This window comes from Coenobita brevimanus, chromosome 78 (assembly GCF_032717465.1).
Source record: "Coenobita brevimanus isolate Jiangsu-jjx chromosome 78, ASM3271746v2, whole genome shotgun sequence".
NCBI lineage: Eukaryota > Metazoa > Arthropoda > Malacostraca > Decapoda > Coenobitidae > Coenobita > Coenobita brevimanus.
The window spans coordinates 34,197,129-34,224,370 of record NC_137031.1 but is presented as its reverse complement, the minus strand read 5'-3'; the positions used below and the strand labels follow the sequence as shown (position 1 = coordinate 34,224,370).

The 27,242-nt window shown below is 41.5% G+C and overlaps 4 protein-coding genes across 4 annotated transcripts in view; 3 read left to right on the top strand and 1 right to left on the bottom strand.

The window, feature by feature from the left end:
• LOC145408796 (uncharacterized) overlaps positions 1 to 8,832 on the bottom strand; it is an 81,771-nt gene extending 72,939 nt beyond the window's left edge. The window contains exons 1-5 of the mRNA XM_080279444.1: positions 8,531 to 8,832; positions 7,918 to 8,013; positions 6,569 to 6,676; positions 5,524 to 5,619; positions 5,161 to 5,268 (exon numbers count right to left, since the gene is read on the bottom strand). Of these exons, the coding sequence (XP_080135570.1) occupies positions 5,161 to 5,268; positions 5,524 to 5,619; positions 6,569 to 6,676; positions 7,918 to 8,013; positions 8,531 to 8,823 (701 nt within the window). The 5' untranslated portion in view covers positions 8,824 to 8,832. The remainder of the gene's footprint in view (positions 1 to 5,160; positions 5,269 to 5,523; positions 5,620 to 6,568; positions 6,677 to 7,917; positions 8,014 to 8,530) is intronic.
• A 4,184-nt stretch (positions 8,833 to 13,016) lies between these two features.
• Positions 13,017 to 13,646, top strand: LOC145408795 (uncharacterized). The gene is made up of 2 exons (XM_080279443.1): positions 13,017 to 13,282; positions 13,547 to 13,646. Exons 1-2 carry the CDS (start codon positions 13,023 to 13,025, stop codon positions 13,644 to 13,646), a joined length of 360 nt encoding a protein of 119 aa, XP_080135569.1. The 5' UTR covers positions 13,017 to 13,022.
• Positions 13,647 to 19,100: 5,454 nt separating this feature from the next.
• LOC145408679 (uncharacterized) lies at positions 19,101 to 20,951 on the top strand. Its single transcript, XM_080279356.1, has 4 exons — positions 19,101 to 19,366; positions 19,628 to 19,723; positions 19,972 to 20,079; positions 20,639 to 20,951. The coding sequence occupies exons 1-4, from the start codon at positions 19,107 to 19,109 to the stop codon at positions 20,685 to 20,687; spliced, it is 513 nt and encodes a 170-aa protein (XP_080135482.1). The 5' UTR covers positions 19,101 to 19,106; the 3' UTR covers positions 20,688 to 20,951.
• Positions 20,952 to 25,157: 4,206 nt separating this feature from the next.
• On the top strand, positions 25,158 to 26,817 carry LOC145408683 (uncharacterized). The gene is made up of 4 exons (XM_080279360.1): positions 25,158 to 25,423; positions 25,695 to 25,790; positions 26,040 to 26,147; positions 26,714 to 26,817. The coding sequence occupies exons 1-4, from the start codon at positions 25,164 to 25,166 to the stop codon at positions 26,760 to 26,762; spliced, it is 513 nt and encodes a 170-aa protein (XP_080135486.1). The 5' UTR covers positions 25,158 to 25,163; the 3' UTR covers positions 26,763 to 26,817.
• The last annotated feature ends 425 nt before the right edge of the window (positions 26,818 to 27,242 follow it).

The following is a 27,242-nucleotide window of genomic DNA, read 5'->3' as shown; positions in this document are numbered from 1 at the left end:
AAAAAAAAAGTGAAAATTCGGGGCTTGGGTAAATCGCCATCTAAGGGTGTACTCAATCAGTCCCATGACGTATTTTTTACTTTTTACTTGTTACCTTCAGACAATTTTTCTCTGATTTTTTAAAGTCTGATCAAACTGTAGAAGCTAAATACAGTCTCCGTTAACTCTTTCATTACTAAGGTCGTCTAACCTGAATAAAATCAACTGGAGTAGCAGCAAAAATAAATCAATAACGCACTGTACTTCACCAGATCTTTTGTTAAAAGTAGGCTAACTCTCCATAGAGTCAAAGTGTCTGAAGAGTTTGATACATTACACTGGAAAACAAATAAATTCCACGGTAGTGTAACAGTGACATTGTGGCTGCCTTTCTTAAAACTGACAATATATAACAACGTTATCCACAAGTTTAGCATTGGTTTTAATTTTAATATATTTACTCTGAGATACAGGTAATTTCAAAGTCATCACAAAGCTGTATTTTCTGCCATTACCCACATCTACTGTATGATAATTTGTTTAGTTGATAATAGTGACACTACAGTATATGGTTTCAATAAATCAAAACATCCCGTTCTGTCTCCATTAATGTATGGTATCGTCACGGTTTGGTGAGCGAGCCCCAGCGACAGCATCCGAAACAGCTTCGGTTTCGTAGCCTACTCAAATGAACATTTTGCTATGGTGGTATGATATCACCAAAACGCTCACACGAGTATTGCAAATTTCACATTCATTTTTGTACAGAAAAGGAACAGAGGAAGGAAAAACAGATTTTATAGTAATAAATCCATACACAAGCTACAAGTGTCCCCCGTTCATGAAAGAATATACTGTATTTACTTGCAAAGATATTTTTAGCAGATATTGCTGGATATTAGCAATAATAATATTAATGGCTAAAAGTTCCAAAGATGTCATTTACTTGGCTCGAATTTTATATACGCTAGAAACTGTGGATTTGACTGAAAAAGGGGGTCGTCTCAAAATCTCCTTTCCTCATCGCAAAAGCTTATAGTTGTTATCTGCTTGATTTGCTCTGTACATCAGTTGGTATTAAATTATCTAAGTTTTTCACTCCTAAATATTTGTCTCCCGGGTAAAGTTGTGTGTGCTCTGGCCAGGCCGTGAACACTGTGATTTAGGCTTTAAGGAAGCGATCACAGTATTTTTTTTCTTTTTCGTCTTGCTCCGAAGACCTTCCTGGGTGGGTGGTGAACTAGCGCTCGAGTCGGTACTCGGTTCACTCAGTGTTGGGATGAATCATTGTCGGCCGTGTGTGTGCGCGTGTGTATATATCATCTGGGATTTTATTATGGAGTAATTTACAGCATCTGGCTCACTGAATCTGTGTAACCTGGTGCAGGCTTCATTAAGGTAAGTACAATGTTCTTAATTATCAGATTATTTTAGATGCCAGTATGTTGAACGAACAATACACGGAACTGGAGTTGGTGTGATAGGCAAGGTTTCATTGCGTTCATCTTCCTACCAGAGGAATTTCCTGTCACTCAAGTAAGGTCCGTAGTAATACCATAGTTTCACGAATGGTTGGATATTATTTGAAACTGTATTTACCTGAAGAATACTTAGTCGGTCTTCTTGCCAGTTATGGATCATTAACACAGAAAGTGAGAAAATGTAAACAAGCCGTCAATTTTTGGCGATCATTTATGAAACATCAGTAATTGTTGGATGTGATGGACTATGACAGTGCTGACAGTATGTTCTGGTCATGATGTGGGTGAGTCTAATGACATCACTCATTATGCATGTGTATATATAAATAAATGAACAAATAAATGGAGATTCATTACTCGCAGATCCCAATGGGATGCATTTATACATACTTGGGATAGAAACGATCACACTGCGTACCATCAGGGCCATTTCCTGGCATAAGCAGACTAAGCATTCGCAATCCTCCCCCCTCCCAGGGGGACCCCATCGTATTCAGGCTAAAATTTATCCAGGCGCTGTGTACTGAGCTGAATTTGTACTGTGCTGTGTACGGCAATTTTCGTCACATTAAGTGAACTGTTTCAGAAAGCAAATATTTCTGGAATCAATAGGTAATGTGTTTTGTGATGTGTTGCATGACGGATTGGCTTACTGAAGTATTAACAAATCCATTAACATTGTATTATATTTTGTATTATAGAACCGTCATATCCATTACATTAATCTGATTGTTTTTCCTGCATTATTCTCTATAGCCTACATGCCTAGCCTACATGAGATGTATTCTATTATAGCACATAATTGTTTTTGTTTGAACATAAGTGATTTATACACATGCTTCGTTTTTTTTTTTTTTTAATAAATATAACATTTCTCTCTCTCTCTCTCTCTCTCTCTCTCTCTCTCTCTCTCTCTCTCTCTCTCTCTCTCGCTCGCTCGCTCGCTCGCTCGCTCTGTGTGTGTGTGTGTGTGTGTGTGTGTGTGTGTGTGTGTGTGTGTGTCCCGCGAAATATGTAATGAACTAATGATGCAGTCTTTAATGAAACAGAATGTTATAGTGATGCAGCATTATATATGTGGGCTAATAAGCGAAAGTTACCGGTATATTATACAATTTGCCATATATGACATACGTAACAATTCACTTACTCTTCATAGCAATACTCAACATACATGTCGATGACGGGTGCATGACATCGTTGTACAAATTAAAGGCAAGTGGAATCAGCAGGTTTTTTTTCCTTCGCAACAAAATATGATTTTACCTTGGAAGCCAAAACCAATCGCAGATCTGATGGATACTTGCAGATCTCAAATTCAATAATCATCTCAAAGTTGTGTACTTACTCATTTCCATTACTAGAAGTTTAATTCATAATGTCTTGTAGCTGTACATGACTACATATATTACCAAACTGATATAAATAAACACATACCTCATCATTAACAATCTTACCTCCGTCATAATTACGCACTTTTCACAAAATTGTAGGCTTTATACACATGTCGAAACTCCCGCTCGTTCATTTAGCGCAAAGTCCATATCAACTTCCCCAGTTTCTTTTATGACACTTCGTTTTCGTCACTGTTGGGTTTGCTTGCCTGCGTGGACTTCCCCCGATGAGGTAAGCTTGGATACGGCCCCTCTCGGTGCTGTAGGGTGACTAAACCTGGAACTCTGGACTTTGGAGAATTGTGGGTGACTGGGTCCATCTGGAATACCCCGATTGTGTGTGTGTGTGTGTGTGTGTGTGTGTGTGTGTGTGTGTGTGTGTTTGAAGACGTCAGGATCCAGTCCCAACCCAAGGACAGGTGTGGCCGGCCAGGATAGAAGGAAAAAATGGCGGCCAGCCTTGAGCAGATAAGGGTACGTTATAAAGATGCTATCGTACAAAGTCAGGTTATTGTTTAACGTCACATCCCGCTAACCTTCACAAAGGTGACACACACGAAATTCCTCCATGGCAAATTTTAAGTTTGTATATTCACCTTCATTCTATCCCAGACAATACTCCAGCATTTATCCAACTTGTTCTGGTCTAACTTGTTTCTGATCAGTTATTCCCTCCTGATCCGTCATCTACCGGAGCCTCATGTAGTTTATCTTTTCATTTCATTCATGGTCAACCTCTCATTTCCTTCAGTGTTTTCGTTTTAGTCTTTATTCATCAATCAGTCCAGCTGCCAGCATGTACGCGAACGATGCAGCTGAAGGCCAAGTCGTGCGTCTTTCTAGTCATTCTCCCCTCACGTCATTCATTCCAGATGTTCAGCTCACCACAGTCTACTGCTTCTTACACATCACATTGTACAATACCTGTGCACCCCCTCACACGAGAAACCTTAGCTCAGGGTTTGTGTGATTGTGAGAGAATGTGTAGTATTACCTGCAGTTTTGGAGTAATAATATTTTAACTGTCACTCATAAAAGATCATGGGGTCTGTGTGAGTGTGGGTGAATCCAGTCCCCACTTTTTATTATTATTATTATTCAGCTGAGGGAGAGAAATAAGACTGTACAGGGGTTAATGGAAACTAGTTCTGACCCCATCACTGCAGATGCTTTTCCATAGTTAGCAAAATTGTCTGTAAATGGCACGAAGAAAATAAAAGAAAAAAGAAAAGGTCATCAGAACCAGGGGGGAACTTGTGAGAGCTACGAAGCAGGATAAATTTGTTAATGATTCGTGTGTGTGTGGTGGGGGGGGGTGGCGGATCCAGGAAATTGCATGGAATGAATGATGAATATGAATGAATATTTGGTCACTTTATTAGACACTTCTCTTGCTTTTCCTTGTTTCCGTGTCTTACCCATCCTGTTCAGATAATCGGGCAGCTGAGTTACAATGACCATGATTAATATGATAAATGAGTGTGACTTCTTTAGCTGAATGAGATCGTTTGGCGTTAAGCAAAATATAAGTCCATTCCTAAGTGGGATTAGATGTTGGGATAATAGTAATAATGATGATGATGATGCTGGTGGAAGGAATAAAGCAAGCTGGAATGATGTTAAAATGAAGGTTGGAAGTAAAAGTGCAGTTAAACCTTTTTAAGGAGTATTTTATTATTTGTGTTGTATATATACAAAAATACATTTCTTTTTATTATAGAAAGCTTTTTATTACACTGAGATATAGTAGCCGCAGTTAAATGACAGCTACTTCAAAGATGGCAAGAACTGTTATTTCCGTACTGTTGTCCTCCTCCTCTTCTTGTTCATTGTCTTCTTTCTCTTCTTAAAACCTACGACGGAAGGTGAAGAAGCCCCTGGATGGTCATGGAAGGAGATAAGACAGACTATTAGTATTTTCATTTCTTATTTCTCATAGTTGAAGGACTATATTTATTTATTTGATAATTCCATAAACTGCTGTAGTAATGACATAAATATCTAGGTATATGATAGACTCTACCATGCCTGCTACCGATCCTATCAATATTCGTATCTGCTCGTACCCTTATCAGTTAATACATCCCCATTGCTTCGAAAGAGAGGTGCAGTTCGAATTAACCCGTGTGTGTGTGTGTGTGTGTGTGTGTGTGTGTGTGTGTGTGTGTGTGTGTGTGTGTGTGTGTGTGTGTGTGTGTGTGTGTGTGTGTGTGTGTGTGTGTGTGTGTGTGTGTGTGTGTGTGTGTGTGTGCGCGCCTCCGTGTGCGTGCTTGCGAGAGTGACTGTAAATACTTGTTCTGTCTCACCTATTGCCGTCCCTGGAATTGTGACCGCCGCCAATGGAGAGAGAAGTGTCCTTGTCGAAGTTGTAGTTGTAGCTACCACTGGCACCGAAGTCATTGCTACTGCCCAACCTGAGGGGAGGAAAGGCGATTAGGAGAGGGCAGTTTAGGGTACAGGAGTTGGGAATTATAGGGTACTAGGGGAGGTAGAGAGAGAGAGAGAGAGACAGACAGACAGACAGAAACAGACGGACAGAGACAGAAAGACAGACATGTACATAGATAGGCAGGTGGACAGACAGACAGATAGATAGATGGATAAATAAAAATTGAGAGACAGACAGACTGATAGACAAATATATTGATAGATAGAGAGACAAAACTTACCCTGGTACGTTGAGTCGACTAGCTTCCACCGCGCCCGTGAAGGAGTGGCGTCCAGTCTTGTGGGTGAGGCCAAGACTGCCGCTGTTCTGGGTGAATCTGAAGGTAGGGGAAGCACAGGTTAACAGCACTTCACATCAAGGTACAGGGACAGGTTAGCAGCACTTCACATCAAGGTACAGGGACAGGTTAACAGCACTTCACAGCAAGGTACAGGGACAGGTTAACAGCACTTCACAGCAAGGTACAGGGACAGGTTAACAGCACTTCACAGCATGGTACAGGGACAGGTTAACAGCACTTCACAGCAAGGTTACAGAGCCCCCATTTTAACACATTCAGAAAGATTGTGCTTTTTGACTTTATGTCGAGAACAACCAGATGATTTAAACCAACATACAGTCAGTTGGTTAAAACAATAATTGACCTGTTTATTACTTTGTGTTATAGTGCTTAGGATCTTACATGACGACTTTATTCAGCTTGAAAAGGATATCGTTGAATGGATTGTTTAGCAAGATAACTGGAGCTAAAACTTAGGCATATTTTCTCGAACCATTCTATACAAGCTTTAGTTTAGAGCACTGGCACTTCCCAACAAGGAATATTGCCAATAAAATCAGTATTTCCCAAGAAAAAAGAAAAAAAAAACTTTGTCCAGTAGATTTTCAGTGCCTTTTCTAGTTCATTGTTAACTTCTTTCCAGTTAACTTTCATTTCTGTACGAGTCCTCACCACACCTTCCTCCAAGATTCACTTTCCACCCAGACCTCGCCACTTCTCATTACTAGTTCAATTCTTTATCATTTTTATCTTAGTACCGTCTCTAGTACCATTTCAGTTCTCCCCCAGTTCGCATTCATTTTTCCCCTTCCAGTTCGCATCCATTCTACTTCCAGATCCCATTCAGTCAATTTGCCGGTTCCTTCCAAGTAACTTTCGATTTCCATCCAGTTAGCAACCCATTCCATCCCAGTTTACTTCAATTCTCTCCGAGTCTTCAGTTCTCCCTCCCAGCCCTCACCCCTCCCCACCTCCCCAGCCTTACCTTCCATCCAGTTCCCTGTCGTGGAAGGCTGAGACAGACAAGCTGGTATCGTCGCTGGGGTTGAAGGAGTATGACCCGCCCAAGCCCAGAGTGGCGCTGCTACCCAACCTGGAATGAGAATGTGAGAGAAATAAGGGGCAGGGAAGAGGGAGATGTATTTCAGTAACTCTTGTATTCTTGTCTATTTGTCTGTTCCCCCTTCTCTCGTTTGTGATGAAATAAGAGAGGACAACAACACGAGTTAGGGAAGAGAGAGTTGTCAGTAAATCTTGTCTTGTCACTGTGTCTCTTCCTGCTTCCTTTGTTTGTCATGTAATAAGAGAGGAGAAAAACACGGGTTAAGCAAGTGAGATTTGTTAACTCTTGTCTTCTGGTCTCTGTGTCTCTTTCCAGGCCCCTCGCCTCTGATCTCAGCTGAGAATTATTTTTACTTTCCACTCACCTAACACCCAAGGTATTTTAGGACAAGGGTAAATTTAGGTTAACCTCTTCTACCCGAAGACGTCTTATTCAATTCCATCTTGCCACCATCAGCCAAATAATTATATTCAACTTAGGAAGGACCTGAATCATTGAAGGATTTTTTTTTTTTTAGTTCAAAAAATCTTGTGATAGCAAGAAAAAAAAAAAAAGCACTAACAACGTCGTTGTGCTGAATGGGTCAAGGGCCGCTGAAGGAGAGTCAGAATCTTTGGGACGGTGGAAGCTTTGATGGACATGATAGGGTTTCTACAGGTATACTGTAGTTTTAAAAATCGGCTTCATGTAGAGGGCACTAGAGTCTGGCGAAGCTTGCACGATTATAGTCATTTCACGACAACGAGTTACCTGATTAGGAACAGAAGGTGACGTGTGTAAGGCAATAAGGAAGAGATGTTAGAGTGCTAGACGCATGGAATTACCATTAATAAGCTATAGCACAACTTTTATCAGTCACACGGAGTAATGTCAGACAGTTAGTGGAGCAAAAACCATACCTCTGTGTACAGTCGGGATCAGAAATTTTCAAATGGAGATATAATCGATTATATTTTTGCCCGGGTTGCTGTTCCTTTCTGAAATATATCTACGTGTCTTAAACAGTGGACTAAAGCCAATGTTCCATCCTTCAGTGCACGTGCCAAAATACTCTGACTCAACTCATGAATCCTGATCGAAACAGTTCTTACCAGGTAACACAAAGCAATTAAATTCAGCTGAGAGAATGCACAGGGGACAAAATGTATTAATACCGTCGCTGTTAACCCTTTGATGATTGCGAATATTCTAGTATTTTGTTCCAGCTGACATGAAAAGATTTTCTTCCTCGGTGAGAGAGAGTCATAGGAGCCTGAGAGTGCTGAACTTACTTAGGAATACTGGTTCGCTCTCCTCTGAGGGTGCCCGCGAAGGTGTGTGGGTCATTCTTGTGTGTCAAGGTGACGTGGCCGGAGTCACGATGTGCTCTGCAAAATACAAGGTCATCATCATCATCATCATCATCATAGTTATTGTTATCATAATTAAGATTAGCATCATTATCATCACCACCATCATCATCATCATCGTCACTGTCATCATAATTACTACCACCAACGTCATAATCACCAACATCATTATCATCAAAGTCATCATCATCACCATCATCATCATAATTTCAGCTTGCCATGTGACAGTGGGATGTACAGTATACAATCTCGATTTAAAAACCAAAAGCAAAAAAGCAAAAGTATCAGTTATTTGCTTAGTGAAATTAGTCATACATTCTTCCACACTTTAGCCAAACCTTAGAAATTCTCGCTTCTATCGCAAAGACAATACCGTCCATGCATATGCTGGGTAAATATAAAGGGGAACTCTGAATTAATTTTTTTGTACAGAGAAGTATTCAAGCCCGCCAAATAAGCTTAATTTATAAGTCATTGAGGTCAAAAGTAGATTCTTGACATATCAGTTCGAGAAGAGATTTAACATACTCCTTACCCTCGACCCAGATCCTCCCTGTTGATATCTCCCGACACAGTGGTTTGTCTCCTCCTCCTGACCAGTCCTCCTTCGACCAAGCTTTCCACTGTTGCATCTTCGTCCTCCTGTTCAAGGGACGAGTATGGATTGACCTCAAAGATCACAGGGATAATATGAACTCGTGGGTCGACATCCAAAGCTACAAATTGTACTCCGTCACCCTCTGAGTCGACTAGAGGCAGAGTGGAAGCCGTGCCTAGGAGGAGGAGCAGGAGGAGGGGTGAGACGGTGAGAGCAAGGGAGGCCTGCATGTTGGCTGTCCTGAGTGTTCAGTGAGTGTGATGCCTTGTCCTGTCCAACTCTCGTATATATGTCTATCCAAGGACGAACACCAGTTCAGGAAAACCCCGGGTATCAACATCATCACCAGTACAAATACAATTACGAGGTTGACGACACTTCATTTTCCCTCTCGATATATTTTCAGTTTCGTTCATATTTCCAGGAAGTTTGTCCGACCTTGGCCTTCGTGTGGTGCTGTGGTGCTGATCAGGTGGAATTTCCTACGGCAACTCTCGCCTCTTTCCTACTGTCACGCCTGTGTTGTGCGTCACTGGTGTCGTTGTGTCACACCAAACGTTTACTGCACCGGATTTGGGGAATAGGGGTGTAGAAACCATTGTTGTGGCAATTGTATGGGTTCCGTTGTATCCATAAATGTGTGTGTGTGTGTGTGTGTGTGTGTGTGTGTGTGTGTGTGTGTGTGTGTGTGTGTGTGTGTGTGTGTGTGCCCTCGTGCGGGTGCACCGCGTGGATGTGCATATTCATGAGTATATGTTTGTGTACGTTAATGTGTTTGTGCAACCTGTGGATATGTATGGATGTATGGGCATGTATTGGTGGTAAACTACATGTGCTTGCTTTATTTGTGTGTGTGTGTGTGTGTGTGTGTGTGTGTGTGTGTGTGTGTGTGTGTGTGTGTGTGTGTGTGTGTGCGTTATCACCATCATCATCATCATCATCATCATCATCGTCATTATCATCATCATCATCATCATCATCATAATCTGAGTTCTTCGTAACTTCACGCTGTGATTTGTTTTCCTTAAGGTTTTCCATGTGTGTGGCCGCTAAGATGGGCGTCTCGGATGAGTTTGTCTTAATTTATTGTTGTCTTAACGAACCGTTTTTAGACTCCTCAATAACTCCATATGCTGTCAAGTGGTGGTGCCTCTGAGTGTTTTCAAAGCATACTGTAGACTTTACCAGATTTATTTTGCTTTGATAGTGAGCCTGAGTTGAGACAAAAAATCATATATATCTTCGCATGACACAAAGGAATTTCTTAAAGGGTTATTGGTCTCAGTACTGATGAAGCAATTACAAGGGATAAACAAAAGGAGATGGTCAGGAGCTGGCGTTCTCTCTGATGATGAAACGAGACTCTTTTTGTCACATCCTCTTCCTCTGGCTATTTTGTTTACAGATGGAACGTTTGGTTGTTTCCTCTGGCTCAGCCTTTCCCACTCTTCATAATATCCGGTACAGTTTGATTCGTAACGTTCTTGCCTCTGTGTGTGTGTGTGTGTGTGTGTGTGTGTGTGTGTGTGTGTGTGTGTGTGTGTGTGTTTGTGTGTGTGTGTGTGTGTGTGTGTGTGTGTGTGTGTGTGTGTGTGTGTGTGTGTGTGTGTGTGTGTGTGCATTGTTTCTTTTCGTTTTAGACCCTGATATAAGGTTTCCATTCAATCTGAGATCACTGAAGCTTTATCCGTTATCAATATATACTTGAAGGGTTCCGCGTTAGAATGACAAAAAGCATCATCTCTTCCAACTCCCTAACAGAGCACATCACCACTGCACATCCTGCCAAGCCAAGCACGGGAGACCAAACCTGTTCCTCAGTACGTGGTCTGAGCAGTGTCTGACTTTCCTTTTTTAGTTTCCCTTTTCTATTAACCATCAAAACTGCGGTGTCCAAACTTCTGCTAGTGATAAAGATACAGAAGAGTGTTACAGGGAACTGGACAAGATCAGATTGGGTAGGAAATTCACGGAACTGTTTGATGACGACATATAACTTCAATATAAAAAAATGAACTGTGATTAAGGATTCATGGTCAGTAAAAACTTAGTGGTAGTAGTGAGCGTTATTAATCATTTCACTACGATGATGTTATTTTACTTTAATTTCTCCATCCTTCCTTCAGCTTTTTAGCGTATTTTTGAACTTGACAGATTACTTATAATATTCTTTAATTTCTTTGCTCTCAGTGGTTTTCCCTAAGCTACACATAATCGCGTGGCGGTGGAATGAATACAAAGAATAGAACGTACTCTGGTGGAAGAGTTAAATATCGGTGAAACAAATCTCTTTAGTGTGATGACGTCTTTAATCTAAGTCTTGATAGTTTCAGACGGTTTTATTCTGATTGGGGAGAGACAATAGGTTATCAGGGGGTTAATGGAGAACGTTTCCAACCCCTTCAGAACTAATTCAGACCGTTCCATTTTATGACTAGGTGGAAGAGACAAAAATTTTACGAAGATGTAGAAATGGAAAGAGGCAAAAAAAAAAAAAAAGTGATAAGGAATATTAAACGGAAAAGGAGACAGTGGGGGGAGCCGGAGCGGTAGAGGGGTAGCATGCAGTTCCAGTGGACGCAGAGGTGAATCTCGGTGGGGCAGGGAACAGTTTAATGATTCGTATTTCAAGAAGCGAAATTTTCTGATCAGCCATAAGACCCGCCATTGCACCAGTCCTGTACGAGACAGCCTTGACATGTATGTGATGTATTCAATTGAGACGGTGGGTGTTACCGCGAAGTGAGGAATGAAGAGGTGCACAGTACATAGGACGACTGCTGAGCCTTAGGGAACGGGTTGTTAAGCCTATACTCAGAGTCGGACACACACACACACACACACACACACACACACACACACACACACACACACACACACACACACACACACACACACACACACACACACATAAATTAATTAATAGAACTAGAGGGGCACTCAGTGGAGCGCATCTCTTCGACAAGGGCAACGTAATTTCCAAACCGCTCTTCATAATGGGTTAGGTTTTCTCATCATCGATTAGGATCCAGAATCTGTAATACTATTCGGATCGGTCACAAAAGTTAATCGATTGTTCCCTGGGACACGGGCTACCTGCCCAATAAATTTTGTCTAAATCTCTCTGTAAGTTTTTGAGTAATCCTGCTAACAAACAACCAAACAAGGGTGAAAACATTGTCTCCTTGTCGGAGAGAATAATAATAATAATAAAAAAAACAAAAAAAACAATGGTACTGTACATGGGAACGTAGAAGGCACTTTTATAATAAGCACTGTCAGGAACAACTGATCGGCATAAATACTGCGTCTACTTCTTCCTAACCCATGCCTTTCATTTTCCTCCTTCATGCAGAATATCCAAGAGCATCATTTATGGGCAGAGCAACATACCCATCCTCTCCCTGCGTTGGAATATAATGAAGCAGAAGAAAGTGAGAAACAGAAGAAGTGAAATATTTGGCAAACATTTGTCCACGATTGTACTAAGAATGTGAGAGTGGACAGTCTTGTGTGGAAAGAAAATAATAGACGTAAATGATTGAATATCTTCTTCACGAATTAATCAGGTGGGACAGGTGCATAAAACATTAAAAGATGAACGCAGAAAAATTGGGATTCATCTTTGCTAATAGGGCAGATGCGGTGATAAATGTAAATTATACTAAAAGAAATGAGGTACGAAATAAACATGAAATGGATTTAATAGTGGACTTGGTACGAAAACGACTTCATCCTTACTGATAAAGGAGAGGCAGTGGTTCATGTAAACTGTAGCCTACCAAACAGAGTAAATTAAACACACACACACACACACACACACACACACACACACACACACACACACACACACACACACACACACACACACACACACACACACACACACACACACACACACACACACACACACACACACACACACACACACACACACACACACACACACACACACACACACACACGCATGCATTCGAATTCACTTTCACTCACACAGTCTCACTTACACACTTTCGCTAATCCTCACTCACTCACATGCACTAAGTCTGAAGGAGATAAATTTAAATGAGAGAGAGAGAGAGAAGTATAATAGTGTGAGAGCAAGCGGGGAAATTCTACTATTTTCCAACCATAATAAAGATCTTTGTACTCATTTCCAAAAACCTGGTGTAGGCAACGTTTTGGCCTGACGCAACAATACCATCGAGACAAAGTGACCAGGAAAAGAGGGAAGAGTTGTTTGTTGGTAATTCCATTTCGACAACGATGCTACGTCACTTCAAGGTCGAACACAACTGAAAATGTTATTGTTGGCTATGGACGTGCGTGATCGGGATAATCCCCGTGCCTGTCTCTGTCCTGGGATATATATACTGGTGGGTGGGACAGGTGGAGGCATCACACTCACTGAGCAGTAAGGACAACCAACATGCAGCGCTCCCTAGTTCTCACCGTCTCTCCCTTCCTCCTGCTCCTGCTCCTGGGCACGGCGTCCACTCTGCCTCTAGTCGACTCACAGGATGAAGGAGTCGACGCTGAAATCATCCCAGTAGTCTTTGTAGTCGACCCATACTCGTCCCTTGAACTTGAAGAATCGACAGGAGGAAAGTCTCTAGAGGAAGGAGGTGTGAGGAGAAGGAGACAGACCACTGTGTCAGGAGGCGTCAACAGGGAAAATCTGGGAGGCGGGTAAGGCGTCTGTTTGTGTCTAGTACTAAACAGTTATTAGCAGTACTAAATCATGCTTTTTTTGTGTGTTGTTTGTGTCATGACTGATTACATACAACGAAGCTATATCACATTTGATCTTGGTGAAATTAGTTTTCATTTAGTCGCTAAAGTCCTATACAGGAAATCATTAATAACACTAAATACAAGGATATTGAAATGTGTAGCCTAATACTGTAGCATGATATACAGTGTCACCTAATATGACGTTTTGGTTGCCCCCAGCGCTCGTCGTGACAGCGGCAACATCAACATCAGCCACAAAGCCAACAAACACACAGTCACGGGCGGCATCTCCCTCGACCGAACGAAGATCCCGGGGTGAGTCTACTTAAAGAGCTGAGTCCACTTCAGTCTTGGCCGCCCCGGATAATAATTTCTACTTTTGTTATGACATGTTCCCGTATCACTCATCATTATTGTACATATTTATTCGTGTGTCTATTTGGGCCGATGAAAAGTTTACTCAGTCTTGTCACAATTTTATTACTTTTCCGTTCGTTTCCGTCATATACAATATTTCTTCCCCACCTGCTCACTACCTGCGTCTGTCCGTCTGGCCCCACACAGGCTTGGCAGCAGCAGGAACCTGGGAGTGAATGCAGGCTACGAGTTCAGACCCAACAAGAACACCGCCTTTAACGTCGGCGTCTCTCACTCAAGAGGCAGCAGCGGCAGGTGAGTGGAAAAGGAGTTTTTGGAGGCCAGGGATGAGTGTGATATGTAGGACTGTTTTACACTATGGGAAAAGGACTATGGTAATATTTTTATACACTGGGACAGACACTACGGCAGGAATGTTATACACTATGGGGAGGAGGCAATGGTATGTCTGTTATACGCTATGAGTAGAGTGTATGATAGAAAGGCTATACAATGTGGGACAGGGACTATGGCTTTGCTGTTCTACTTCTGGGGGAGGGAATCATGATAGGACTACAGTACTATATATAATTGGAAGGACATTATAATTACTGGATAATCAGTATCACTGGCAAAACGAAACACACAGACAGCAACCCCAAATAAAGTCGTTGGTCAACCACCGAAAATGAAAATTCATGCTGTTCCGTTAAACACTTCCACTAGTAAATATTCTACACGAATGTGGTGTGTTTGGGTCGTGAAGTAGCGTAAAGGACGTGGCACTCATGCTGGATGAAACATACTGTACAGTTAACCACGCATGGGCTATTTAAACTTTCATAATCCGTAACTCTGTCCTTCTATCTTTGCCATGCAGGGCTACCAACTTCGGCGTTGGATTCTCTCACACGTTCGGCAGGCGATGAAGGTGAGGATGACGGCAACGTACAATAGGACCCAGTGGCTGTGGGGCTGGGAGAGAGAATGGGCATTATCCTGGTATCTCATTTCATTTTTCATGTCCATTTCTCTCTATATATCCCTTCTCTCTCATCTGTGCCATATTCCTAGAGTTGTTTTCCAAACTTTGTAACTCTTCGCTGATTCTTCCCAACACTCAGGTAAAAACTGTTTCATCGAAATCCACAAAGGTGATTTCCAGTTTTTTGAATCTCTTTATGATTTACCAATTTAACTGTTATTTTTATACAATGTGTAGGCTGAATAATAAATTATGATGCCCATGAAATATTTGTTTACATCTCCTTGAATTTTGGAGCTAACCTCTTTAGAAATAAAACACAATTATAGACTTGCATACAGTAGACTTACTTGTAGATGTAGTGATGTAGAAAGAAGTACCTCAACAGAAAAGCTGTTGAAATTATATGTCTGCAAGAAAGTTCTCATAAATATTACGTGTACCATATATATATGTTTCATTTTTGTATTTGACTACGATAGTCCTGTTATAATACGATACATTACCATTCCTGTTTGGAGTGTGTTTATTTATTTTTTGCTCAACATCCCAGTTACAGATGTCAGTGGCATTATGTAAAATTTGACAGATTCCTTAGTCGTATGTGGTGGGTATAACTCGAAGTCCTTTTTGATGGGTGACTGGATCTTAACCTATCGTGGAAGTATGGCTGCACTGTCTATGTCTGGCCCCTGAAGTCAAAAGGGTCAGTCAACATAGGCAATATAAAGATAACTGAACTTATCCTTATAATCACGAGGATATCGTTAGGTATCCACATCAGTGGATTTCCAAGGCTTCTTTATTCACTCATCTTCCAAACACTTTTCAGCCTCCTACCATTTCTTTATTAATTCTTCACCAATTTCCCTCAAACCTGGCACAATTGTTCCTTGGACAAGTACCACCAAGCAAGTGTTTCATTATTTGTCACATAGGCTTTCTAAGGCGATCAAAGCAAAAAAAAAACAAAAAAAAACATTAAAACCCAGTATTTTTGTGCATTCATTAATCATCATGGAATGTTGTAATGAAGTATATCAGTGCACTAGAAATGTGAGAAGACAATTCTGTACTCCCTTGAAAATGTTGACAATCTTAAATATATTCAGTCTTTGTTACTACCACCAGATTGTTTTATTCAGCTAAAGAACGAACCTCAGTAACGACAAGGTTTTTCAAGGTAATATCTGACTACGCTATTTCGAAAACTCCCCACTGACATAAATATTATAAACATGACATTACAAGAATTAAAATATATGTCGTCACAGCAGGAAAGTAGTATTAAAATGTGTTCTTTATTCATTATGCCTCTCAGTAACCAACCATGGGATTCTTCATGAAATTTGTCTCCAAAGAGAACTTGATTCATAACAATATCTCGCATACCACGTGACGAATGACGCGCAACATGAAACCCCAAATCCAGTGGTTGGTTGATTTTCTTGCGACATGGAACCCCAAATCCAGTGGTTGGTTGATTTTCTTGCGACATGGAACCCCAAATCCTGTGGTTGGTTGATTTTCTTGCGACATGGAACCCCACAGCCTGTGGTTGGTTGATTGACCTTTCTAACTCCAAGGGTCCCAAATTATCCTCCAACTCTACCCTCCTTCTCGTCCTCCTTTCAAACATTATATATTTCCTTTTTCCAGCACACTATGAACAACAGTGGTTTTCATTTTTCCCTTCATCGTGAGACACACATCCATTCACACCGCGTCATGTCAGTTCAGGTCGATACAAAAACATTCAGGTCCTGTTAGGCCGCAGTTCAAGTCCAGTTACGTCTACCCCAGTTCATTCTGGCTCATTTAGGTCTGTCCAGGTCTTTCACATCAATTCAGGCCAAATCAGACCAATTCATGGGCTTTCAGAGCCATTCAGGTCACTTCTCTTCAGAACTGTTTGCTTGCATACCTCGTCCATTACGTCTGGGTAGCAGCATTCGTCTCGTAACGCAGTCTCACCCATATTACTGTCCAACTCTCTGATGGAAAAGATAAATGATGCTCTGTCCTTCATATAAAGGAAGAGGTCATCTCTGGAGCAACCTTCCTCAGTCAGCATTTTCCTCTACCTATGACACCCTACCTTTTAAAGGCTGTATATCCAGACATATCGAAATGAAACTTTGGCTCTCGCTTTTCAAGTTTTTTAACTGAAATAAAAACTTTTGTAGCATCACGTCCTTTGGTTCGTTCTTCTTTCCATGCACACACACTCACACACACACACACACACACACACACACACACACACACACACACACTTACAAAATTGGTACCTCCAGGCAGTTTTATAATGTCCTGGAAATACCTCTTGTATAGTGAAGGGGTTGGAAACATTCTCCATTAACCCCTTGATAACATACTCTCTCTCCCCAATCTGAATAAAATCGTCTGAAAACAGCAAGAATAAGACACAAAATATTTCTGACGAGATTACTTATGCCGATATTTAACCCTTCCAGAAGAGTACTCCAACTTTCTATTTTTTTTTTTATTCATTTTACTGCCAAGCGATTATGTCTTAATGAGGGAAAATCACCAACAGGAAAGAAACTGAAGAATGTTATGCTTAATTTGTGAAGTTCAAAAATACGCTAAAAACTGAAGAAAGGAAGGAAGAATGAAAAGAAAATAACGCCATCGTATTCCATAACAACTCTCTCTACTACCCCTGAGTTTTTATTGACCAAGAATCCCTAATAACAATTCGGTTTTTGATATTGTAGTTTTATATGTCATCACAGTTCTGTGAATTCCTTACCCGACCTGGTCTTGTTCAGTTCCCTACAACGTATTGCTTAGTCTTCTTCACCAGCAGAAGTTTGGACACCGTACTCGTAGTTCTGAAGGTTAAAAAGTAAAAGAAAAGCCAGACTCTGCTCGGAACCGCCTTCTCAGGAACATGGTTGGTCCTCGGTGCTTGTCTTGGCAGGATGTGCAGTGGTGATGTGCTTGTCAAAGAATAGGAAGAGATGATGTTTTTTGTTATCCTAACGCCGAGACTTCCAAGTATGTACAGTATTGGTAACGGATATAACCTCAGTGATCTCTGAATAAAAGGAGACCTTATAGCAAGGTCTAAAACAAAGAAAAATAGTGTACACACACACACACACACACACACACACACACACACACACACACAGTAGAGAAGCTGTGGCTAAAACACTGAACTCGGAATCAAAATGACCCATGGCTGCGGCTAGCCGTGCTGCTGTGTGGGGAAGGTGATAATCTCCCCTACCAAGTGTACCACAAGGAGCTCCGCGCTAAAGACCAGAGAAGATTAATTTGTTTCCAAGCTGGGCCAAGGGCCTGGCTGGTCACGGTAAACATCAGTAGGTGGGGCTGTCCCACTGTGCCAACGCCACACTCCCGGCTTAGCAATGAGGGTATACTGGATTCGCTTTCGTCTGAGAGAACTAAGTCATGCCCACAGCTTAAATTCTTCATGAGGGTTAATTGAAATTCAGCAAACTTTAGTTACGAAGTAACAATGAGTCTCCTTTGTTACTAGCTAATCCGACCCTCCGGCAAGACTACTTTTGGCCATCAACTGAGCTGAAAAGAGTAAGGGAAATTTATCAGTTTAAATACTCGATGGGACGTCAACCCTCTTCATTAGTTGTCATGGTAAGCCTGATGCCATCCTAAGGTTAGAACATTAACGTTAGGTGATGAGTAATGTGCGTAATTGAGTACAGTGAATTAATAAACTGAAAATTATAGCACACACACACAAACACACACACACACACACACACACACACACACACACACACACACACACACACACACACACACACTCTCTCTCTCTCTCTCTCTCTCTCTCTCTCTCTCTCTCTCTCTCTCTCTCTCTCTCTCTCTCTAATTCACTCTCACTTCTACTCTCAGTTACTCACACAGTCTCACTTACACACACTAATCCTCACTCGTTCACACTCATCACTCAGATTGAAATTAATTTAAATGTGTGTGTGTGTGTGTGTGTGTGTGTGTGTGTGTGTGTGTGTGTGTGTGTGTGTGTGTGTGTGTGTGTGTGTGAGAGAGAGAGAGAGAGAGAGAGAGAGAGAAATATAATAGAGAGTGTGAGAGCAAGCGGGGAAATTCTAATCTTTTCCAACCATAATAAAATCTTTGTACTCATTTCCAAAAACCTGGTGTAGGCAACGTTTTGGCCTGACGCAACAATACCATCGAGACAAAGTGACCAGAAAAAGAGGGAAGAGTTGTTTGTTGGAAATTCCATTTCGACAACGATGCTACGTCACTTCAAGGTCGAACACAACTGAAAATGTTATTGTTGGCTATGGACGTGCGTGATCGGGATAATCCCCGTGCCTGTCTCTGTCCTGGGATATATATACTGGTGGGTGGGACAGGTGGAGGCATCACACTCACTGAGCAGTAAGGACAACCAACATGCAGCGCTCCCTAGTTCTCACCGTCTCTCCCTTCCTCCTGCTCCTGCTCCTGGGCACGGCGTCCACTCTGCCTCTAGTCGACTCACAGGATGAAGGAGTCGACGCTGAAATCATCCCAGTAGTCTTTGTAGTCGACCCATACTCGTCCCTTGAACTTGAAGAATCGACAGGAGGAAAGTCTCTAGAGGAAGGAGGTGTGAGAAGAAGGAGACAGACCACTGTGTCAGGAGGCGTCAACAGGGAAAATCTGGGTGGCGGGTAAGGCGTCTGTTTGTGTCTAGTACTAAACAGTTATTAGCAGTACTAAATCATGCTTTGTGTGTGTGTGTGTGTGATGATTGATTACATACAACGAAGCTATATCACACTTGATCTTGGTGAAATTAATTTTCATTTAATCGCTAAAGTCGTATACAGGAAATCATTAATAGCACTAAATACAAGGATATAGAAATGTGTAGCCTAATACTGTAGCATGATATACAGTATCACCTAATATGACGTTTTGGTTGCCCCCAGCGCTCGTCGTGACAGCGGCAACATCAACATCAGCCACAAAGCCAACAAACACACAGTCACGGGCGGCATCTCCCTCGACCGAACGAAGATCCCGGGGTGAGTCTACTTAAAGAGCTGAGTCCACTTCAGTCTTGGCCGCCCTGGATAATAATTTCTACTTTTGTTATGACATGTTCCCGTATCACTCATCATTATTGTACATATTTATTCGTGTGTCTATTTGGGCCGATGATAAGTTTACTCAGTCTTGTCACAATTTTATTACTTTTCTGTTTTTTCCTTCATATACAATATTTCTTCCCCACCTGCTCACTGCCTGCGTCTGTCCATCTGTCCCCGCACAGGCTGGGCAGCAGCAGGAACCTGGGAGTGAGCGCAGGCTACGAGTTCAGACCCAACAAGAACACCGCCTTTAACGTCGGCGTCTCTCACTCAAGAGGCAGCAGCGGCAGGTGAGTGGAAAAGGAGTTTTTGGAGGCCAGGGAAGAGTGTGATATGAAGGACTGTTTTACACTATGGGAAAAGGACTATGGTAATATTTTTATACACTGGGACAGACACTACGGCAGGAATGTTGTACGCTATGGGGAGGAGGCAATGGTATGTCTGTTATACGCAATGAGTGGAGTGTATGATAGAGAGGCTATACATTGTGGGACAGGGACTATGGCTTTGCTGTTCTACTTCTGGGGGAGGGAATCATGATAGGACTACAGTACTATATATAATTGGAAGGACATTATAATTACTTTATAATCAGTATCACTGGCAAAACGAAACACACAGACAGCAACCCCAAATAAAGTCGTTGGTCAACCACCGAAAGTGAAAATTCATGCTGTTCCGTTAAACACTTCCACTAGTAAATATTCTACACGAATGTGGTGTGTTTGGGTCGTGAAGTAGCGTAAAGGACGTGGCACTCATGCTGGATGAAACATACAGTTATTTACTCATAGCTTGTTTAAACTTTCAGAACCCTAACACTGTCCTTCCATCTTTGCTGCACAGGGCTACCAACTTCGGCGTTGGATTCTCTCACACGTTCGGCAGGCGATGAGGGTGAGGATGACGGCCACGTACAATAGGACCCAGTGGCTGTGGGGCTGGGAGAGAGAATGGGCATTATCCTGGTATCTCATTTCATTTTTCATGTCCATTTCTCTCTATATATCCCTTCTCTCTCACCTGTGCCATATTCCTAGAGTTGTTTTCCAAACTTTGTAACTCTTCGCTGATTCTTCCCAAGACTCAGGTAAAAACTGTGTCATCGAAATCCACAAAGGTGATTTCCAGTTTTTTGAATCTCTTTATGATTTACCAATTTAACTGTTATTTTTATACAATGTGTAGGCTGAATAATAAATTATGATGCCCATGAAATATTTGTTTATATCTCCTTGAAATTTGGAGCTAACCTCTTTAGAAATATAGCACAATTATAGTCTTGCATACAGTAGACTTACTTGTAGATGTAGTGATGTAGAAAGAAGTACCTCAACAGAAAAGCTGTTGAAATTATATGTCTCTGCAAGAAAGTTCTCATAAATATTACGTGTACCATATATATATGTTTCATTTTTGTATTTAACTACGATAGTCCTGTTATAATACGATACATTACCATTCCTGTTTGGAGTGTGTTCATTTATTTTTTGCTCAACATCCCAGTTACAGATGTCAGTGGCATTATGTAAAATTTGACAGATTCCTAAGTCGTATGTGGTGGGTATAACTCGAAGTCCTTTTTAATGGGTGACTGGATCTTAACGTATCGTGGAAGTATGGCTGGACTGTCTATGTCTGGCCCCTGAAGTCAAAAGGGTCAGTCAACATAGGCAATATAAAGATAACTGAACTTATCCTTATAATCACGAGGATATCGTTAGGTATCCACATCAGTGGATTTCCAAGGCTTCTTTATTCACTCATCTTCCAAACACTTTTCAGCTTCCTACCATTTCTTTATTAATTCTTCACCAATTTGCCTCAAACCTGGCACAATTGTTCCTTGGACAAGTACCACCAAGCAACTGTTTCATTATTTGTCACATAGGCTTTCTAAGGGGATCAAAGCATACAAAAAAAAAAAAAAAACATTAAAACCCAGTATTTTTGTGCATTCATTAATCATCATGGAATGTTGTAATGAAGTATATCAATGCACTAGAAATGCGAGAAGACAATTCTGTACTCCCTTGAAAATGTTGACAATCTTAAATATATTCAGTCTTTGTTATTACCACCAGATTGTTTTATTCAGCTAAAGAACGAACCTCAGTAACGACACTGTTTATCAAGGTTATATCTGACTACGCTATTTCGAAAATCCCCACTGACATAAATATTATAAACATGACATTACAAGAATTAAAATATATATGTCACAGCAGGAAAGTAGTATTAAAATGTGTTCTTTATTCATTATGCCTCTCAGTAACCAACCATGGGATTCTTCATTAAATTTGTCTCCAAAGAGAACTTGATTCATAACAATATCTCGCATACCACGTGACGAATGACGCGCAACATGAAACCCCAAATCCAATGGTTGGTTGATTTTCTTGCGACATGGAACCCCAAATCCTGTGGTTGGTTGATTTTCTTGCGACATGGAACCCCAAATCCTGTGGTTGGTTGATTTTCTTGCGACATGGAACCCCAAATCCTGTGGTTGGTTGATTTTCTTGCGACATGGAACCCCAAAGCCTGTGGTTGGTTGATTGGCCTTTCTAACGCCAAGGGTCTCAAATTATCCTCCAACTCTACCCTCCTTCTCGTCCTCCTTTCAAACATTATATATTTCCTTTTTCCAGCACACTATGAACAACAGTGGTTTTCATTTTCCCCTTCATCGTGAGACACACATCCATTCACACCGCGTCATGTCAGTTCAGGTCGATACAAAAACATTCAGGTCCTCTTAGGCCGCAGTTCAAGTCCAGTTACGTCTACCCCAGTTCATTCTGGCTCATTTAGGTCTGTCCAGGTCTTTCACATCAATTCAGGCCAAATCAGACCAATTCATAGGCTTTCAGAGCCATTCAGGTCACTTCTCTTCAAAACTGTTTGCTTCCATACCTCGTCCATTACGTCTGGGTAGCAGCATTCGTCTCGTAACGGAGTCTCACCCATACTACTGTCCAACTCTCTGATGGAAGAGATAAATGATGCTCTGTCCTTCATATAAAGGAAGAGGTCATCTCTGGAGCAACCTTCCTCAGTCAGCATTTTCCTCTACCTATGACACCCTACCTTTTAAAGGCTGTATATCCAGACATCTCGAAATGAAACTGTGGCTCTCTCTTTTCAAGTTTTTTTACTGAAATAAAAACTTTTGTAGCATCACGTCCTTTGGTTCTTTGTTCTTTCCATGCACACACACACACACACACACACACACACACACACACACATACAAAATTGGTACCTCCAGGTAATTTTATAATGTTCTGGAAATACCTCTTGTATAGTGAAGGGGTTGGAAACATTCTCCATTAACCCCTTAATAGTCTACTCTCTCTCACCAGTCTGAATAAAATCGTCTGAAAACAGCAGGAATAAGATACAAGATATTTCTGACGAGATTACTTAGACCGATATTTAACACTTCCAACAGAGTACTCCAACGTTCTATTTATCCTATTCATTCCACCGCCCGGCGATTATGTCTCACTGAGGGAAAATCACTAACAGGAAAAAAACTGAAGACTATTATGTATAATTTGTAAAGTTAAAAAATACGCTACAAATTGAAGAAAGGAAAGAAGAATGAAAAGAAAATAACGCCATCGTATTCCATAACAACTCTCACTACTACCAATGAGTTGTTATTAACCAGGAATCCCTAATAACAATTCGGTTTTTGATATTGTAGTTATATATGTCGTCATCATACAGTTCTGTGAATTCCTTACCCGACCTGGTCTTGTTCAGTCCCCTGCAACATATTGCTTAGTCTTCTTCACCAGCGGAAGTTTGGACACCGTACTCGTAGTTCTGAAGGTTAAAAAGTAAAAGAAAAGCCAGACTCTGCTCGGAACCGCCTTCTCAGGAACATGGTTGGTCCCCGGTGCTTGTCTCGGCAGGATGTGCAGTGGTGATGTGCTCTGTCAGGAAATACGGAGACATGTTTTTTGTCATTCTAACGCCGATCCTTCCAAGTATGTATTGGTAACGGATATAGCTTCAGTGATCTCTGAATAAAAGGAGACCTTATAGCAAGGTCTAAAACAAAGAAAAATAGTGTACACACACACACACACACACACACACACACACACACACACACACACACACACACACACACACACACACACACACACACACACACACAGTAGAGAAGCTGCGGCTAAAACACTGAACTCGGAATCAAAATGACCCGTGGCTGCGGCTAGCCGTGCTGCTGTGTGGGGAAGGTGATAATCTCCCCTTCCAAGTGTACCACAAGGAGCTCCGCGCTAAAGACCAGAGAAGATTAATTTGTTTCCAAGCTGGGCCAAGGGCCTGGCTGGTCACGGTAAACATCAGTAGGTGGGGCTGTCCCATTGTGCCAACGCCACACTCCCGGCTTAGCAATGAGGGTATACTGGATTCGCTTTCGTCTGAGAGAACTAAGTCATTCCCACAACTTAAATACTTCATGAGGGTTAATTGAAATTCAGCAAACTTTAGTTACGAAGTAACAATGAGTCTCCTTGGCTACTAGCTAATCCGACCCTCCGGCAAGACTACTTTTGGCCATCAACTGAGCTGAAAAGAGTAAGGGAAATTTATCAGTTTAAATACTCGATGGGACGTCAAACCTCTTCATTAGTTGTCATGGTAAGCCTGATGCCATCCTGAGGTTAGAACATTAACGTTAGGTGATGAGTGATGTGCGTAATTGAGTACAATGAATTAATAAACTGAAAATTATAGCGCACACACACACACACACACACACACACACACACACACACACACACACACACACACTCTAATTCACTCTCACTTCTACTCTCAGTTACTCACACAGTCTCACTTACACACACTAATCCTCACTTGTTCACACTCATCACTCAGATTGAAATTAATTTAAATGTGTGTGTGTGTGTGTGTGAGAGAGAGAGAGAGAGAGAGAGAGAGAGAGAGATATATATATATATATATATATATATATATATATATATATATATATATATATATATATAATAGAGAGTGTGAGAGCAAGCGGGGAAATTCTAATCTTTTCCAACCATAATAAAGATCTTTGTACTCATTTCCAAAAACCTGGTGTAGGCAACGTTTTGGCCTGACGCAACAATACCATCGAGACAAAGTGACCAGGAAAAGAGAGAAGAGATGTTTGTTGGAAATTCCACTTCGACAACGATGCTACGTCACTTCAAGGTCGAACACAACTGAAAATGTTATTGTTGGCTATGGACGTGCGTGATCGGGATAATCCCCGTGCCTGTCTCTGTCCTGGGATATATATACTGGTGGGTGGGACAGGTAGAGGCATCACACTCACTGAGCACTAAGGACAACCAACATGCAGCGCTCCCTGGTTCTCACCGTCTCTCCCTTCCTCCTGCTCCTGCTCCTGGGTACGGCCTCCACCCTGCCTCTAGTCGACTCACAGGATGAAGGAGTCGACGCTGAAATCATCCCAGTAGTCTTTGTAGTCGACCCATACTCGTCCCTTGAACTTGAAGAATCGACAGGAGGAAAGTCTCTTGAGGAAGGAGGTGTGAGGAGAAGGAGACAGACCACTGTGTCAGGAGGCGTCAACAGGGAAGATCTGGGTGGCGGGTAAGGCGTCTGTTTGTGTCTAGTACTGAACAGTTATTAGCAGTACTAAATCATGCTTTTTTGTGTGTGTGTGTCATGGTCTGACTACATACAACGAAGCTATGTATGTCACACTGACACTTGATCTTGGTGAAATTAGTTTTCATTTAGTCGCTAAAATCTTATACAGAAAATCTTTAATAGCACTAAATACAAGGATACTGAAATGTGTAGCGTAATACTGTAGCATCATATACAGTATCACCTAATATGACGTTTTGGTTGCCCCCAGCGCTCGTCGTGACAGCGGCAACATCAACATCAGCCACAAAGCCAACAAACACACAGTCACGGGCGGCCTCACCGTCGACCGAACCAAGGTCCCAGGGTGAGTCCACTTACAGGGTTGAGTCCACTTCAGTCTTGGTCGCTCCGGATAATAATTTCTACTTTTGTTATGACTTGTTTCCGTATCACTCATCATTATTGTCCATGCTTATTCGTGTGTTTATTTGAGCCGATGAAAATTTTACTTAGTCTTGACACAATTGTATTACTTTTCTGTTCGTTTCCTTCATATACCATATTTCTTCCCCACCTGCTCATTACCTGCGTCTGTTCGTCTGTCCCCACACAGGCTGGGCAGCAGCAGGAACCTGGGAGTGAATGCAGGCTACGAGTTCAGACCCAACAAGAACACCGCCTTTAACGTCGGCGTCTCTCACTCAAGAGGCACCGGTGGTAGGTGAGTGGAAAAGGAGTTTTTGGAGGCCTGGGAAGAGTGTGATATAAAGGAGTGGTTTGCACTATGGGAAAAGGACTATGGTAATACTTATGTATTCGTACACTGGGACAGACACTACGGCAGGATTGTTAAACACTATTCAGAGAGGGTTACCGTATGTCTTATACGATATGAGCAGAGAGGGTATGTCAGAGAGGATATACATTTGGAAAAATACTGTGGCTTTGTTGTTTTACTTCTGTGGGAAGGTATCATGGTAGGGCTGGTATACATAATTCGAAGGAGACTATGATGACTGAATAATCAGCATCAGTTGCAAAACTAAACACACATGAACAGCAACCCAACATAATATCTTTGGTCAACCACAGATAGTAAAAATTCACACTGTTCCATTCGAGTAAACCTTTCCTGTAGTAAATATTCTACACGAATATAGTGTGTTTGGGTCGTGAAGTAGCGTAGAGGGCATTACACTCATGTTGGATGCTACATATTGTTAACCACGCATAGGTTATTTTAACTTCCAAAATCCGTAACTTTGTCCTTCCATCTTTGCCGTACAGGGCTACCAACTTCGGCGTTGGATTCTCTCACACGTTCGGCAGGCGGTGAGGGTGAGGGTGACTACGACGTAAAGTATGTCCCAGTGGCGGTGGGGCTGGGAGAGAGAATGGGCATTATCATTTTAGTATCTCATCTCTGTTCTTTTTCATGTCCATTTCTCTCTCAGTCTCCCTTCTTTCTAACCTGTGCCATATTTCTACAGTTGCTTTCCGAACCTTGTAACTCTCAGCTGATCCTTGCCATGATTCAGAAAGTAACTCTTTCATCCAAATTCAAGCTTATTCTTAGATTATTGTTTCTTTATATGATTTTCCAATTTAATGTTTAATTTTTTACGAAATGTGAACAGAAAAATAAAGAATGATGGTCTTGAAACATTTTTGTTAATGCCTTCTTGATCCTTGGGTTATCTCTGAAAGGAATTTGAATCAAACTTTTTTGAAATGTAGCATTTGTAGACTTGCATGCAGTGGACTTATTGGGAGATGTAACGAGGTAAAAAGAAGTATCACTACAGGAAAGTTACTG